Source organism: Myotis nattereri (assembly GCF_964212035.1).
Source record: "Myotis nattereri genome assembly, chromosome: 1".
NCBI lineage: Eukaryota > Metazoa > Chordata > Mammalia > Chiroptera > Vespertilionidae > Myotis > Myotis nattereri.
In genome coordinates this window covers 60021884-60037789 of record NC_138075.1, presented here as the reverse complement: position 1 = coordinate 60037789, position 15906 = coordinate 60021884, and the positions used below count along the sequence as shown (strand labels likewise).

General features: G+C 35.7%; 1 protein-coding gene across 2 annotated transcripts in view; it reads right to left on the bottom strand.

The window, feature by feature from the left end:
* Positions 1–15906, bottom strand: part of FAM227B (family with sequence similarity 227 member B) — a 178236-nt gene that overhangs the window by 135880 nt on the left and 26450 nt on the right. The window contains exons 6-9 of one of the 2 annotated variants that reach the window (XM_081109184.1): positions 12199–12234; positions 11427–11531; positions 7213–7311; positions 3879–3980 (exon numbers count right to left, since the gene is read on the bottom strand). In XM_081109184.1, the coding sequence (XP_080965310.1) occupies positions 3879–3980; positions 7213–7311; positions 11427–11531; positions 12199–12234 (342 nt within the window). The remainder of the gene's footprint in view (positions 1–3878; positions 3981–7212; positions 7312–11426; positions 11532–12198; positions 12235–15906) is intronic. The other variant, XM_081109185.1, reaches the window with a different exon arrangement.

The window sequence follows — 15906 nt, the reverse complement described above, 5'->3', positions numbered from 1 at the left end:
CAAACCTCCTGCTCTCTGCCAGCAAAGTCCTGGGAGTCTGTAGGCATGACTAGGCACTGGCGGCCACGCCTCCCCGACCAGCGAAAGTCCAGGTCGCCCACAGCCATGGCCGCCGTCACCTCCTGGTGTGCTTGACACCTGCATATGCAAATTAACTGCCATCTTTGTCAGATAATTTGCATAGTCACTCAGATTGGCTGGGGGGCATGCCTGGTGGGTGTGGCTTGTGGGCATGGCTTGAACATAGTGAAGGGATGGCTAATTTGCATGTTTCTCTCTTATTTCATAGGATACACACAGCCCATAGACATAGATAATAGTGTGGTTAAGGCCTGGGAGGAATAGGTGCAAGATGGAGGGGATCAATGGGAAAAAAAAAAGGAGCATCTATAATACTGTTAACAATAAAGACAAATTTTTAAAAAAGACTTGTTTTGGACTTCTGGCCCAACTGTTAGACAATTAATTTCTACTCTTATAAGCCACTAAGTTTGTGACAATGTGTTATAGCAACAATAGGAAAGTAATAGAGCCACTGAATCCAGTATTGTTCACATTTGTTTGTAAGTGATGGTTTTATTTGAAGAACTCAATGATTATTTTGGGAGGGGGGCAGGGATGAGAGAGGAGAATGCTTTAATATATTCATATATATAACTTTATTGAATGAACCATGAACATTTTACTACCAGAAAGAATCACATATTTTATTTGTGGTACATAAAACCACTTCCACTTAAATAGTTCTGAAGAGGATAAAACTAATGATTAAAATTAAATGTTGCACATGGTGAAAAAGGGAAATCTCTGAAAGTTTTCTGTGAGCACCTCACCTTCAGGAGATTAAGGGAAAAAGAGATCAAGTGTCAAATTGTGTTGGGAAAAATTTCTAAAGGAATATCTTTGTACAATATGGGAAGAGAGGGGAGTAAAAGCCACAGTAAATATGTTTAGATTCAGTTAATATCCTCTATAATAAAAAGTTAATATGCAAATTGTCCCCTCAACCAGGAATTCAACCAGGAGTTTGACCAGGGGGCAGATCAGCTGGCCAACTGCCTGCAGGCCCTCCCCCAGGTTGGCCGGCCTGATTGGCCCCAATCAGGGTAAACCAGCCAAACCCCATCTGTGCACAAATTCGTGCACTCAGCCTCTAGTGTATGAATAATAAAATCTGAAGATAAGTTTTTATTCTTTAAAATTAATAAATTTCTCTTCCTTAGGTATGATAAGGCAGATGAGCTAATAGTAACGAAACCCCCACTTATCTGAATGAGTTACAAATAATGGAAATTGGTCAATGAGAGATGAGGTTCCACTTCCATTTAAATTGCTCTGAAGGGGATAAACCTGTAGGAAGGTGGCCTGGTTCCCAAGCAAACAAAGATGATGGAGAGAGAAACAGTTGTTTTCATCACCTCTAGACAATTTAATTAGCCCAAATCCTAGCTATTAACTATTTACTGCAAATAAGAAAAAAAAATTCAATATTAGCCCTAACCGGTTTGGCTTAGTGGATGCAGCATCGGCCTGCGGACTCAAGGGTCCCAGGTTTGATTCTGGTCAAGGGCATGTATCTTGGTTGCAGGCAGATACCCGTAGGGAGTGTGCAGGAGGCAGCTGATCAATGTTTCTCTCTCATTGATGTTTCTAACTCTCTATCCCTCTCCTCCTTTCCTCTCTGTAAAAAATCAATAAAATATACTAAAAACAATTCAATATTAGCAGACAAAATTTCAGTCTATCTTTGAGAACATCATTGTTCAACAAAACAATAATTTATGAATCAGAAATCTGATCATCATCTTTTTCTGATAGACAACCAGCTGTAGAACTGAGACTGAATGTCTTAACAATATCCCCCAGAAAATTAGTAGCAGATTCCAGACATGAAGCCAAATCTCATTCCAAGTCCACTACTGGTTTCCTTTTGTGACACAGTAGGTATCTACACTAATAAAAGATAAAGATGCTAATTGACTGTACCTTCCCTACGCCCCAAGCCACGCCCACCAGCCAATCAGAGCGATTATATGTAAATTAACCCAACCAAGATGGCGACCAGCAGCCACGGAGCTGGAGCAATCAGGAGGCTTGGTTGTCCCGGCGATGGAGGAAGCCAAGCTTCCTGCCAGCGGCTGTGTGCTCCACTCAAGGCAACAAAGTTTCAATTATAGAAGATAAATAAATCCCAGATACCTGCTTCCAGCCAGCCTCCACTGGGAGCTTGGGTGGCTGGGGGCTGTGGGCAGCCTGCAAACAGCTATCAGCCCCTCACCCAGGATGGCCACACCCTCATGGGGTGAGGGTCCCTGCTGGGGGGCTTGGCCAGCCTGAAAACGGCCCTCAGCCCCTCACCCAGGCTGGCCAGGCACCCCAGCAGGGACCCCCACTGTGAAGGGGCTGTGGCCAGCCTACAAACAGCCATCAGCCACTCACCCAGGCTGGCCAGGCTCCTCAGCAGGACCCCCACCCTGATATGGGACACACTTCAGGGCAAACCAGCCAGACCCCACCCGTGCACCTATATAATAAAAGGGTAATATGCAAATTGACCCTAACAGCAGAAAGACTGGGAATGACTGGTCACTATGACACACACTGACCACCAGGGGGCAGGCGATCAATGCAGGAGCTGCCCCCTGGTGGTCAGTGCGCTCCCACAGTGGGAGCTCTGCTCAGCCACAAGCCAGGCTGACGGCTGCCAGCACAGTGGTGGTGGTGGGAGCCTCTCCTGCCTCCTCAGCAGTGCTAAGGATGTCCGACTACAGCTTAGGCCTGCTCCTAGCTGGCAAATGGACATCCCCTGAGGGCTCCCAGGCTGCCAGAGGGATATCTGACTGCCAGCTTAGGCCCAATACCCTGGGGTGCGGGTCTAAGCCAGCAGGTGGTCATCCCCCGAGGGGTGTTAGACTGCAAGAGGGCACAGGCCGGGCTGAGGGACCCCCCCCCACCCCCGCCAAGTGCACAAATTTTTGTGCACTGGGCCTCTAGTATGTTTATAAGATAAGTAAGGATCGAATATAAATACTTCACAAATTAGGTTTGTTTATGAAGGACATTTAACTATTTTTATTTTAGGCTTGTTTTACCCATGGAAAAGAAACATTTATTGACTCCAAAATACCTATGTATTCCTGATTTACAGATGTCAACACAATAAAGTATTTAAATGTGGCTTCTGCTTTGAAATACTAGATGTTTAAATGTAAAAATACCCAATGAAATTCCTACTATCTTCATTTAACATTACTCAAGAATATAAATTATTTTAATCAACCCTACTCATTAGTTAATATTAGAGCAAAGGAAAACAAGCATTTGATTCATAAATTTGTCCATGTTCTTTACTTAACAGGGACATAGTCCTTAGGCATAACATAAACTTTTCAAGTCCTCTTAGATCAAAACATATGTTGTAAAGAAAAACAAAATTGATAAGCAATTTTTAGATAAATATAAAAACCAAGAATATACATAAAATAAGTCAATAGTTTTCAAATTATTAATCTGCAAACAAAAGACCTATATCACACTAAGGAGATTCTGTAAGAACTTTAGTCAAGGGAATACAATATTCTGGAGTGAGGGACATATCAGGGCACATTACCAAATTGTAGTATGAGAGACAACTGATCTATGTTTCTCTCTTTCTCTTTCTCTCTCCCTCCCTTTCTCTCAAATCAGTAATAATAATAATAATAAAATCATGTCCTCAGGTAAGGATTAAAACAGTATCATAACTTACTTTATTTCAGGAAATTTTGCTTTCAAAGTAACAAAATATGTTCTTATATGTGTTTAAGTAAAAATAACGATTTTTCTACTTCATTAGCTCCAAAAATAATTAGCATAACCAGTTAATTTCTATGTTTTACCTGAAAGAATGCGTCCTTTTTACTTTGAGGTATGCTTATGAAAAGTGTCACGTAACTTTCTGAAATCCTATCAAACAAGAAATCTTGATTTTCTTTGTCAGGCTTAAAAAACAAAAGATGTATGGAATTAAAATCATTAATATTACAATTTAAAACTAGAATTTGTTTGCTTAATATCAGTAATTTTATCTATTCTTAAAGAGCAGATCAGTTGCTGCAGTGGAATAAACATGGATTTTGGCATCATGCAGACCTGAATTTGAATCCTGGCTGTTATTTCATTAGCTGCATTACCCTGGGGAAGTTAATTAAGTCCTAGTTTCCTCATTTGCCAAATGTTGATAATATATACATATCTTAAAGTAATGAAGGTTCTTATAGTAGTTGGCATGTAGAATGCAATCAATGACTTAACTACCTACTATTGTTCTATAACCGTTCCAATTCTTTCATTACCAGTAACTCAGCATGAAAGTAAAGCAATTATTGGGATGAAACAGTCATAACTAGAACTAGTAAAATTGTGACATGAGAGCTAAACTAAAAACAAAATAAGGATGTTGCAAGAAGGAAGAAATATATAGATAATAATGGCAATATTATACTAAAGTCCTAATGTAGCACTCTGGATTCTTGCTTTATTAAGAAATGAAGAGATGAATTAGAGTTCAAATCTATCAATTAAGCAATAAAGATGAATTAAAGGGTCCAAATTAATTTATGATGTCAATTGTAGAAGCACCCTGGCATTAATATATTATGGTAATAAACACCAAAAATTTTCAAAGTTAGTGGTAGTCTTTTATGAAATTAGCAAGCCATATGAGCTGGGATTTACAAATGTACAGGATCTTAGACCTAAAATGGAAGTTGGATATCACCTACATTAAGTTCTTCTATTTTAGTTATTGCACTGGTACTCAGAAAGATTAAGAGAATTATTTAAGGTTATACAGTTAAGTAACTGAGAGCCAGACTAGAATCTAGGTCTCCTAACTCCCAATACAGCTCTCATACTTGTGTAATAAATTTATGGAAGGAGATTATAGCAAAAATAATAATGATAATGTTAATAGCAGTTCTTGATCACATATATATATGTGTGTATATGTATACATATATATTTAATTAGTCAAAAAAGTTATCATGTTTCAAATACACAATCTACACTTAACATGTATGAAGAAATTTACCGAAGCAGAAACTTTCAGAATATGTCTTTGAGTAATATGTGTCCATACCATATATACCTCCACAGGAGACAGAGGAGGAAAATGGTATGACCATTTTTTTGGTAAATGTTATGGTATGTTTGGAAAGAAAATATATCCTGTAGCTGTTTGGGATATTCAGGTTACTGGTATATCCATTAGATCAAGCTATTTAACATCTTATATCATACTTGCATTCCAGGAATAAATCCCACTGGTCATAGAGAAATATTCTTAATGTGCTGCTGAATTTAGTTTGCTAGTATTTTGTTGAGGATTTTTACATCAATATTCATGAAAATTTTTTGGTTTCTTATAGTGCTCTTGACTTTGGTATCAGGTTAATGCTGGCTTCATAGAATGAGTTAGGAAGTGTTCCCCCTTTTCAATTTTTTGGAAGGACACTGTTTTCTCTTTATCAATATAATAACAACAACAACAACAACAACAACAACAATAGATGTATCCATTAAACATTCACTCTATACCTAGTTCCATGAAAACAAAACTTTTCGTGCATTTTCTCATAACACTCCCAGTAAACACATAAAGTAGGTAATTTTTTAAACTTTATGAATGACTTAGAGAGGTCAATAACTATTCAAGGTCACATTATTTACTAAGTTCATAAACTTGTTTTTGAAAGCCAGATCTCTTAACTCTATTATATCGCATCCCTTATTACATTTCTATGGCATTTCACAGTTTATTATATGTCTTTTTACTCATGCCACTTTTAGAACACACAACCATCCTAGAAAGAAACAGGTTTTATGTTATTTTCTACCTGTTTTTTTGTTTTGCCTTTAGAGAAACTCAGAGAGGTTTTCTCAAATAGCCCGAAGTCTCACACTAACTAATGGGAGAAATAGACTTCAATTTTAGTTTTCTGGGTTCAAGAACAGCATTTTTTTTTCTATTAGCAACCTACCATTAAATTATAGGTAATAAAGAAACAAAATTTGCTCTTATATTAATCATATAACAACTGACACAAGTTTAGAGTCAGCATGCTAAAGCATGCTATATTCTAAAGTGTGATCTTTTTCCTTATTAAGTTGGTAATTAAATTATATGTGACTCAGTTTTATTTTACTCCAGTTATAAAATCAGTATTATGCTAGACAGTTTCTTCAAAAACTTGTTATATATAATCTTAACAGATTTAGTGGGAAAGTAAGGTTTCTCTCTGTTATCATGGGAAAACATAAATTCGGTATCCAGATCTAGAAGAGAAACTTAAGATAATGAAACTCTCCTGATTCCACAAATTTCCCTAGGTAATGACCTTTGTAGAATTGATATGTCACTTCCTGTGCCTCATTCAGCTCCTAACAATATCAGAAATACTCTTACCTAGAATTACATTAAAGCACTACTCGAGTACTTTATATATAAAATTGGTAACACCCATTTATTCATGGTATGAAATTTCTGTGAGGATCCATCAACAGTTTTCTGGGGGTAACTTGAGCTGGGGAAAGGTAGGTGTCCTTGATGGGGTGGCACACCTTCGTAATGCTTAGACTGCGATGCCCTGGGTTGCTCTATCTTCCATTCTTCCAGATCCAGAGGCTACACAGCAGTCATTTATATTCACCACCTTTTCTAGGTTCATGCATTTTCTAAAGTAAGATTTATGAGCTGCTTACATCCATTCTCTTATTGTTTCCCAGATACCCACCTCTTTCTCTCTTTAATCCTAATCAGAGTCAACCTTTCTAAAACAACTGAGGACCCTCTCTCCATCTGATCTGCAGACTGGTTCCCAAATGAAGACCTCCTTCAATGTCACTGACTTGCAGTGGGCTTCTTATTTATTGTTTATAAACAAATGATAATATTAAATAAAGCTACAACTTTATCATTCACTATATTTGATTTCACTAATCTTTTTCTGATTAAATGAAGACCCAGGTTCTTTGAAATCCATATTAAAGTCTTAATTCTGTGAAAGAACTCTTTATTTCAAACAGGATTTCTTACATGTGTGGAAGACTAAAAAACCAAGCTCTGTGAAAGGATCCAGAAAAAAATTTTTTGTACCAATGCGACCTCTACTGAAAAAAAGAATTATGCTGCAAATCAACCTAAAAAGGAAATTTTTAAAAATATCATTATACCTTAAATTTATAGAGAAACCACCACCAAAAGGAATCATGCAAGACAGCAATAGAGGCTTCTGAGAGAAAATAAATCCTCCAGAGTTTAAAAAGTTTTTCCTACAAAAAAGGACAGATGGGGATAAAATTAAAATACATTATAAAACATGTTAATTAAATAGGCTTTGTAAAGAGTATGTGTTCAATATAAATGTAATCTAGAGCTCTATTGTGATATTAAATTTTCAAGTAGCCACCTTAAAACAGTAAAAAATAAAAGGTGAAATAAATTTTAATAACATCTAACCAACTATATATATATATTTAAAATGTTATCATCTGATTTAAAATAAATTAATTATAGAACATACCATGTTCATGGATTGGTAGAATCAACATCATCAAGATGTCCATACTACCCAAAGCAATCTATAGATTCAATGCACTCCCCATTAAATAGCAACAGCATATTTCACAGACCTAGAACGAACTTTCCAAAAATTCATCTGGAATAAAAAAAGACCCCGAATAGCTGCAGCAATCCTGAGAATGAAGAACAAAGTAGGTGGGATCTCAATACCAGATATCAAGCTGTATTACAAAGTCACTGCTCTCAATACAGCCTGGTACTGGCACAAGAACAGACATATAGATCAATGGAATAGAATAGAGAGCCCAGAAATCGGCACGAACCAATATGCTCAATTAATATTTGACAACGGAGGCATGAACATACAATGGAGTCAAGACAGCCTCTTCAATAAATGGTGTTGGGAAAATTGGACAGATACATGCAAAAAAAATGAAACTAGACCACCAACTTACACCATACACAAAAATAAACTCAAAATGGATAAAGGACTTAAACATAAGATGGGAAACCATAAAAATACTAGATGAATTCACAGGCAGCAAAATCTCAGATATATGCTGAAGCAATTTCTTCACTGATACTGCTCCTAGGGCAATGGAAACTAAAGAAAAAATAAACAAATGGGACTACATTAGAAAGGATATATGCACCCCTATGTTCATAGCAGCACAATTCACCATAGCGAAGATTTGGAAACAGCTGAAGTGCCCATCAGTAGATGAGTGGATTAAAAAACAGTGGTATATCTACACAATGGAATACTATGCTGCGGTAAATAAAGGAGTTCTTACCATTTGCAACAGCATGGATGGAATTGGAGAGCATTATGCTAAGTGAAATAAGCCAGTCAGAGAAAGATAAATATCACATAATCTCACTCATTTATAGAATATAATGAACAACATAAGCTGATAAACAAAAACAGATCCAGAGACATAGAAGCATCGATCAGACCGTCAAACCTCAGAGGGTAGGTAGGGGAAGGTGGGGGTAAGTGGAGAGATCAACCAAAGGACTTATATGCAAGCATATAGGCCTATCCAATGGACACAGACAACAGGGGGTTGAGGGCATGAGTGGGAGGATGGGAGGTAATGTGGGGATAAGGACACATGTGTAATAACTTAATCAATGAAGAAATTAAAAAATAAAATATATTAATTAAATATTTTACAATCTTTTTTGGTACTAGGCCTTTGAAATATACTGTATAATTTATACTTATAGCACATGTCAATTTGAACACCAAATTTTCATCATACATACTAGATCAATATTTAGACTTCATAAAATACATGGTTATAATTTTGTTTCAAACATAATCAAGAGTTTTTTGATAACTGAACCAAGTATTAGTTTTTGAATTTATATATAAATTAATTAAAATATAATTTAAAAATTCATCTGTAATATTAGCAACATTTCAATAATCACATTTGGCTAGGACAGTGGTCAGCAAACTCATTAGTCAACAGAGCCAAATATCAACAGTACTTCTTCAAAATAGACTCGCCCAGGCTGAAAACCGACTTCTGCGCATGGGCCATGAAGTTTCAATCACACTGTATGTGCGCGCAAGCGTGGTATTTTGTGGAAGAGCTCACTCAAGCGGCCAAAGAGCCGCATGTGGCTCGCGAGCTGCAGTTTGACAACCACGTGGCAAGGACATATGGAAATTATAGTGTAGGATAGATCAAGAATAGCGAAAATTCAAGATATGCTACCAGTTCTCTTTTACAATGAAGACAGATGTCACCAATCATGGACTTCTATCCCAATCAACCCCATTATAACTCTACACCTTACCTAAACATAGAGCTTTCTTTAAGCAATGGATCTAAATTGTCACATAAAGTTAAGTCTATTTACCATGACTATTTCAAATTATCAGTCTTGGTTTAAAGAGGTATATTCAATAGATCATTTTATCTTATTCAACTAAAAGTTTTTAAATGCCAGATTCAGTAGAGTTTAAGATTTCTTTTAATGAAATACATAGATATAAATTCTTGTTCCTCATGTACAAGTCTATAACAACAACAACAACAACAACAACAAAAACACATCGTGCAAACTTTTATGCGGAGATTATTATTTATCACAAATTCTGTGGGGGCACTTCTCTTTCACTTACATTGGTAACAGCATCATCGTAGATTTGGTACTTCTTAATTACAAAGAACAAATGTAAAGTACATAAAGAAAAAGTAGAAAATTGAAATATGAGGGAAAGATGAATATTTTTGCTTAAATTATTTGCATAGTTCAAGCAAAGATGCTTTTTACTGTAAGTTAATTGTATGATTGATCTTAGTCTTAATTTTGGTTATGTTCATTATCGCTAACTTCCTTTTTTCCAGGAAAATTCCAAATTCTTTAAAATATATCAATAGTCAAAAACCACTCAAAATTGAAAATTGGAAAAAGAAAACAAACCCAAACCCAGCTTAAAAACTAAATGGTTCTCACCTTCTCAACACCACCCCCCTTCTACATTTGTGATACATTTTTGATTCCAGTCCCAGTAAATAATATATTTTAAAACCTCAAAATTATCTGACTTGGAACTTTTTCTCCTAAATTGACACAGGTTGGAAAAAATTACTTCTATGTTCTCTTGAATTTCTATCTGTGTATGTAAGTATGCTTGTGACTCAGCTTTCTCCTTTTAACTATGTTACCAGTATAGGCCCTTTATTCACAATTCAATAAAATTTTTACTGAGCATCATCTCTAGCCAAGGTTCTGTTCAGTGTGATACAGGGGCTAATATATACTTTTGTTCATCAAGAAATTTAATCTGTGCCTGTATGTACAGGAATGTGTTTGGATGAGGTAAGGGGAATTCAGTTATTTCAGTGAATTCCCACTGAAATAAAGGGCATAAAACAGTAGCTCTTTAACCTTCTGTTTCTGAGTTTCAAATCCATAAGTTCAATCTTTGTAAGTTATTATAAGCATTTCTTTTTTTTTCTTTTTAATTAAATGTATTGGGTTAACATTGGTTAATAAGCTTATATAGGTTTCAAGTGTAGATTTCTATGATACATGATCTGTATATTGCATTGTGTACCCATCACCCAAAGTAAAATAATTTTCCACCACCATTTATTTGGCTGCCTTTACCCCTTACAATCCTCCAAACTCCCTTCCCTCTGGTAACCACCGTTTTGTTGTCTGTATCTATGAGTTTCAGTTTTATATCCCATATATGAGTGAAATCATTTGGTGCTTCAGCTTTTTTGCCTGACTTATTTCACTTGGCATAATATCCTCAAGGTCCATCCATATTATTGCATTTGGCAGTATTTCATCTTTTCTTATGGCTAAGTAGTATTCCATAGTATCTATGTACCACATCTTCTTTATCCAATCATCTATTGAAAGACACTGGTTGTTTCTATGTCTTGGCCACTGTGAACAGTGCTACAATGAACGTAGGGGTGCATATATAATGTTTTCAAGATTTATGGGTAGATTCCCAGAAGAGGGATTGCTGGGTCATATGGTAACTCGAGTCAATTTTTTGAGGAACTACCTTACTGTTTTCCATAGTGGCTGAATCAGTCTACAGTCCCACCAGCAGTGAATGAGGGGTCTCCTTTCTCCACAACCTCTCCTGCACATGCTAAGCCAATGCACACTAGGAACCTCAGGCCCCTGAGGCAGGAACACGGAGTCTAATACATTCTCTTCAGGTGATCAGGATGTAAATCATCACTAGTCTTTCCTGCCAGACTTAATACTCAAAGGATTAAACCTTGCTTAAACATCTAATTTGTCAGATGTTTAAATAAAGGTCTGATTCATTAAATAATAATCTCCAAACTTATCACACAAAAATAAAATAATATTTACATACATCAAAGTTATGAGCTTTTAAAACAAAGAGATAAATTCGTTCAGCATCCAAGTGTCTGGGTAGTTGAGAAAGCTCATTTGTTTTGAATCCTGCAAAGTTGCAACCCTAGAAAGAGGAAATATCACACAACAGTAATTACTTCACTCTTTTCAATTGGTAGTCTTAGTAGGAGACAAATACTTAATTGTCAATTATTTTACTTTTTATGAAAATTGAAGAATATTTATTCCACCTAAGCAAAATCTTCATAGTATCTGTTTCTCTGAAATTAAGACCCTGATATATTCACATGCCAAATCCAAAAGCAAAAGGAAATAATACTGCATAACTAAATTGATTAAGAATTGAGCAAATGATCAAGAATTTTAACTACACATAAGAAAATGGACTAAGCAGGAAAAGAAAGCTTTTGCCTGGCCGGCGTGGCTCAGTGGTTGATCACAGACCTATGAACCAGGAGGTTACAGTTCGATTTCCTTCAATTTCTGGTTAGGGCACATACTGAGGCTCAATCCCCAGTATGGGGTGCACAGGAGGCAGCCGATCAATGATTCTCCCTCATCATTGATGTTTCTATCTCTCTCTCCCTCTCCCTTCCTCTCTGAAGTCAATAAAAATATATTTTCAATTTTTTTTAAAGAAAACTTCTATATCTGTTCCCAACTCTCTCCTACTGTCCCTATCTCTATAGCCAAATCTGTTATTACAAACATTCTTTTGCCTCCACATAATTCATTGATACATAATATAAAAAAACAGAAATTTTAAATACCTCTATATTCTTCGCTGTTTCCATTTCATCGGAAAGCTGGAAAACATTTAAAATAAAATCTTTAAAATCCTAAATAAAAGAATTTTTATATTTGATAAACTTGCTCAGTTAATGCATGTGTGTGTATCTCCTACTGAAGCTTAGAATGCTGTGGCTGTGTTAGATGCTAAGAATACAAAATGGCCCTTACCCTCAGAGCTAGTCAGAGTTCAAGAGTGGAATAAGGTACATATATATATATATATATATATATATATATATATATATATATATATACAGAACACAAAGAGATAAGGGCTATATCAGAAATGCAAACAAACTACTTACTGCAGTTTGGATTCATTGCAAACAGACTCTGAGGTGGAGTTAGGGTTCAGAATGTTTATTGGGAGGGCCTTGGGTTCATTATCTATGGAAGGCAAGGGAGAGACAAGGTTGGAAAGATGGAGAAGTCAGTTATGATGCAAGTCTAACAGCCTCCAATAATCCTAAGAAGGGCTCGAAAGCTGAAAGGACCCATCATAGTTGTCCTGCTTTGGGTTGAAATAGCCACTTCTTTCTGCATCCAACTTGATCAGCCATTGGATGTGGGTGGTTCCGGAAAGAGCTTGTCCTCGTGAGTTCCGTATAGGTGAGGCAATCCCTAAAGAGGCTGTCAGTGCCCTAACAGCACTACTAGCAGCTAGAGCAACAGGTCCTCCCTTGAAGGAGCATCTATGTGGCTTATCTCCACGTTTACCATATTACTTTACAGAGATTAAGTAGCCTTTTATATACATTATTTTTTGATCATCTAGACATGTTGATAGATTGTTTACTAATTTCTACATCCTTACTTCCTCCAGGAATACCTAATCTTACATGTAAATTTTACACATACACACACTATAGAATACATATTATTGTAGAGGAGATGACATAGAAAACACACTTCAAAGGATAATAACAGATTGCTACCAGAAGATTGCTAAGAGAATTACATTATTGGCATTTTAAAAAGTGTGCAAAGGAATAAAAAAGAATGACTAGGGAAAGTAAAATCAATTATGGGGAAAAAAAAAAAAGGCTATAACCCTCGCCAGTCTGGCTCAGTGGGTATAGAGTTGGCCTGTGGAATGAAGTTTCCTGGGTTCAATTCTGATCAAAGGCACATGCCTGGGTTGTGGGCTAAATCCCCAGTAGGGGACATGCAGGAGGCAGCCAATCAATGACTCTCTCATCATTGATGTTTCTATCGCTCTCTCTGAAATAAATAAAAATATATTTAAAAACAAATAATGAATGCTGTATGCTTGAGAGCTTCAGATACATCTGGTCAATAAAGATAGGGGTCAAATTTAGAAAGATGCTAATGTTAATCTCAAAGGCCTGGCTTTATTCTGCAGGGAGCAAAGAAACACTGGACATTTTTAAAGAGCAGAGTAATAACAAAACAAGGTGTTGATCATATAGTCTGGGAAAGATACCACAAAAATATAAATAACACATGCTAACATCCTGATTAAAAACCCCAATATAACATATTTAACAATTAAATAATTATTAAAACTTTTGTTAGTATACTTCATCTTAAGATCATTTCAATAGATTCTGAAAGCCATCTTTTATCAAGTCAGAAATTTAAAAAAATTAAAAAACACAGAAATTATAATGAATACCATAATTACCAGTATTCCTATGCCCCCACAATCTAGAAAGGATTACCGCTGATATTTTAGTATTGCTTAAAACTATTTTAAAGAGGATATACAAAGTTTATATATAAATATACATAATAAAAGTTTGGATTTGCTTTCACAATGATTTCTAGTTATATTCATGTGTTCCTCTTTCTTGAGATAGTCATTATTATTTGTCTTGTTTGGATCCCTTCCATTTCATTAAAATACTTTTACACACATATGTATATATGTGTGTATGTACAAAATATAGACATTTTTGTGTATTTTTAAAATTTAGAGAAATGATATTAACTGTACATATCCTTTTAGTATATTGCTTTTTTTCCATTCAGTATGATGTTTTGACAATCTACCAAAGTTATTTATGGAACCTGTTGGCTTCCACACAGCATTTGTTTTTATGATTTCTGGAGGTGCCAAGTAATATTAACACAGTTCTCCTTAAGTTTTATTTTAAAATGAAATATGTAACTGCATTGTATTCATAGCTATGATGTCAAAATACATAAGCATTTGTTATATTAGAAAATTGAAATTTAACTTCACTGTCTTGGTAAACAGTGAGTGTGTTCTTTTTTTTTCCACACAGCATTTCTGCCAACCTAACTATTACCCTCTGCAACATATAAATAATAAAAGATCAATAAAAGTTCACAGACAACTTTTACTAAACATACAAGGAACAAGTGATATCCCAATATCCCACAAGCTAGTTATAGAATGGAAAGAAAGAGAAAGCTAACTAACTCATTTTCTGAGGTTAGTATAATTTTGATAACAAAGCCAAAAGAGATAATCATATCTTATGAAACACAGATTAAATAGTATATCCTAAGATTATAAAAATGGTTCAACTTCTAAAAAGCTATTAATATAAAATGCCATATTCACAGATTAAAGCTGAAAGTAGCTTTGCTATTCACCACAGTGAATTATTTTCCTCTCTGCTTCAAAACATGGAGATTTTTTTCAAGTTTTTGAGCAAAGGGATACCTATCTATATCTAATCTACAGGCATGCCTTGGAGATATTATGGGTTCAACTCCAGACAACCACATTAAAACAAATATCACAATAAAGTGAGTCACACAAATTTTTTGGTACTAGTGTATGTAAAAGTTATGTTTACACTATACTGTAGTCTATTAAGTATATAATAGTATTATGTCTAAAAAAATGTACATATCTTAAAGTACTTTATTGCTAAAAATTGCTAACCATCATCCAAGCCTTCAGGGAGTTATAATCTTTGCTGGTGGGAGGTTCTCGTCTCAGTGTTGAAGACTGCTGACTGATCAGGGTGGCTGTTGCTGAAAGTGGGTGTGGCTATAGCAATTTCTCAAAATGAGACAACAATGAGGTTTGCAGCATGGACCGACTCTTCCTTTCACAAGCACTGTCTTTGTAGCATGAGATGCTGTTTGATAGCATTTTGCCCACAGTAGAATAGGAGTCAATCCTCTCAAACCCTGCTGCCGCTTCATCGACTACATTTCTGTACTACTCTAAATCTTTGGTTGTCATTTCAACAATCTTCACAGCATCTCTACCAGCAATAGATTCCATCTCAAAAAACAACTCTCTTTGCTCATCCATAAAAATCAGTTCCTCACTCATTAAAGTGTTGTCATGAGATTGTTGCAATTCAGTCAAATCTTCAGGCTCCACTACTACTTTTAGTTCTCTTGTTATTTCTACATCGGCAGTTACTCCTTCCACTGAAGTTTTGAACCCCTCAACGTCACCCAGGAGTGTTGGAATCAACTTCTCCCAAATTCCTGTTAATGTTCATATTTTGACCTCTTCCCATAAATTAAGAATGTTCTTAATGGCATCTAGACCTGTGAGTCCTTTCCAGAAGGTCTTCAATTTACTTCGCCCAGATCCATCAGAGAAATAACTATTTATGGCAGATATAACTATGCAAAATGCATTTCTTAAGACTTGAGAGTCAAAATTACTCTTTGATCCATGGGCTGCAGAAGGGATGTTATGTTAGGAGGCATGAAAACAACATTAACCTTGT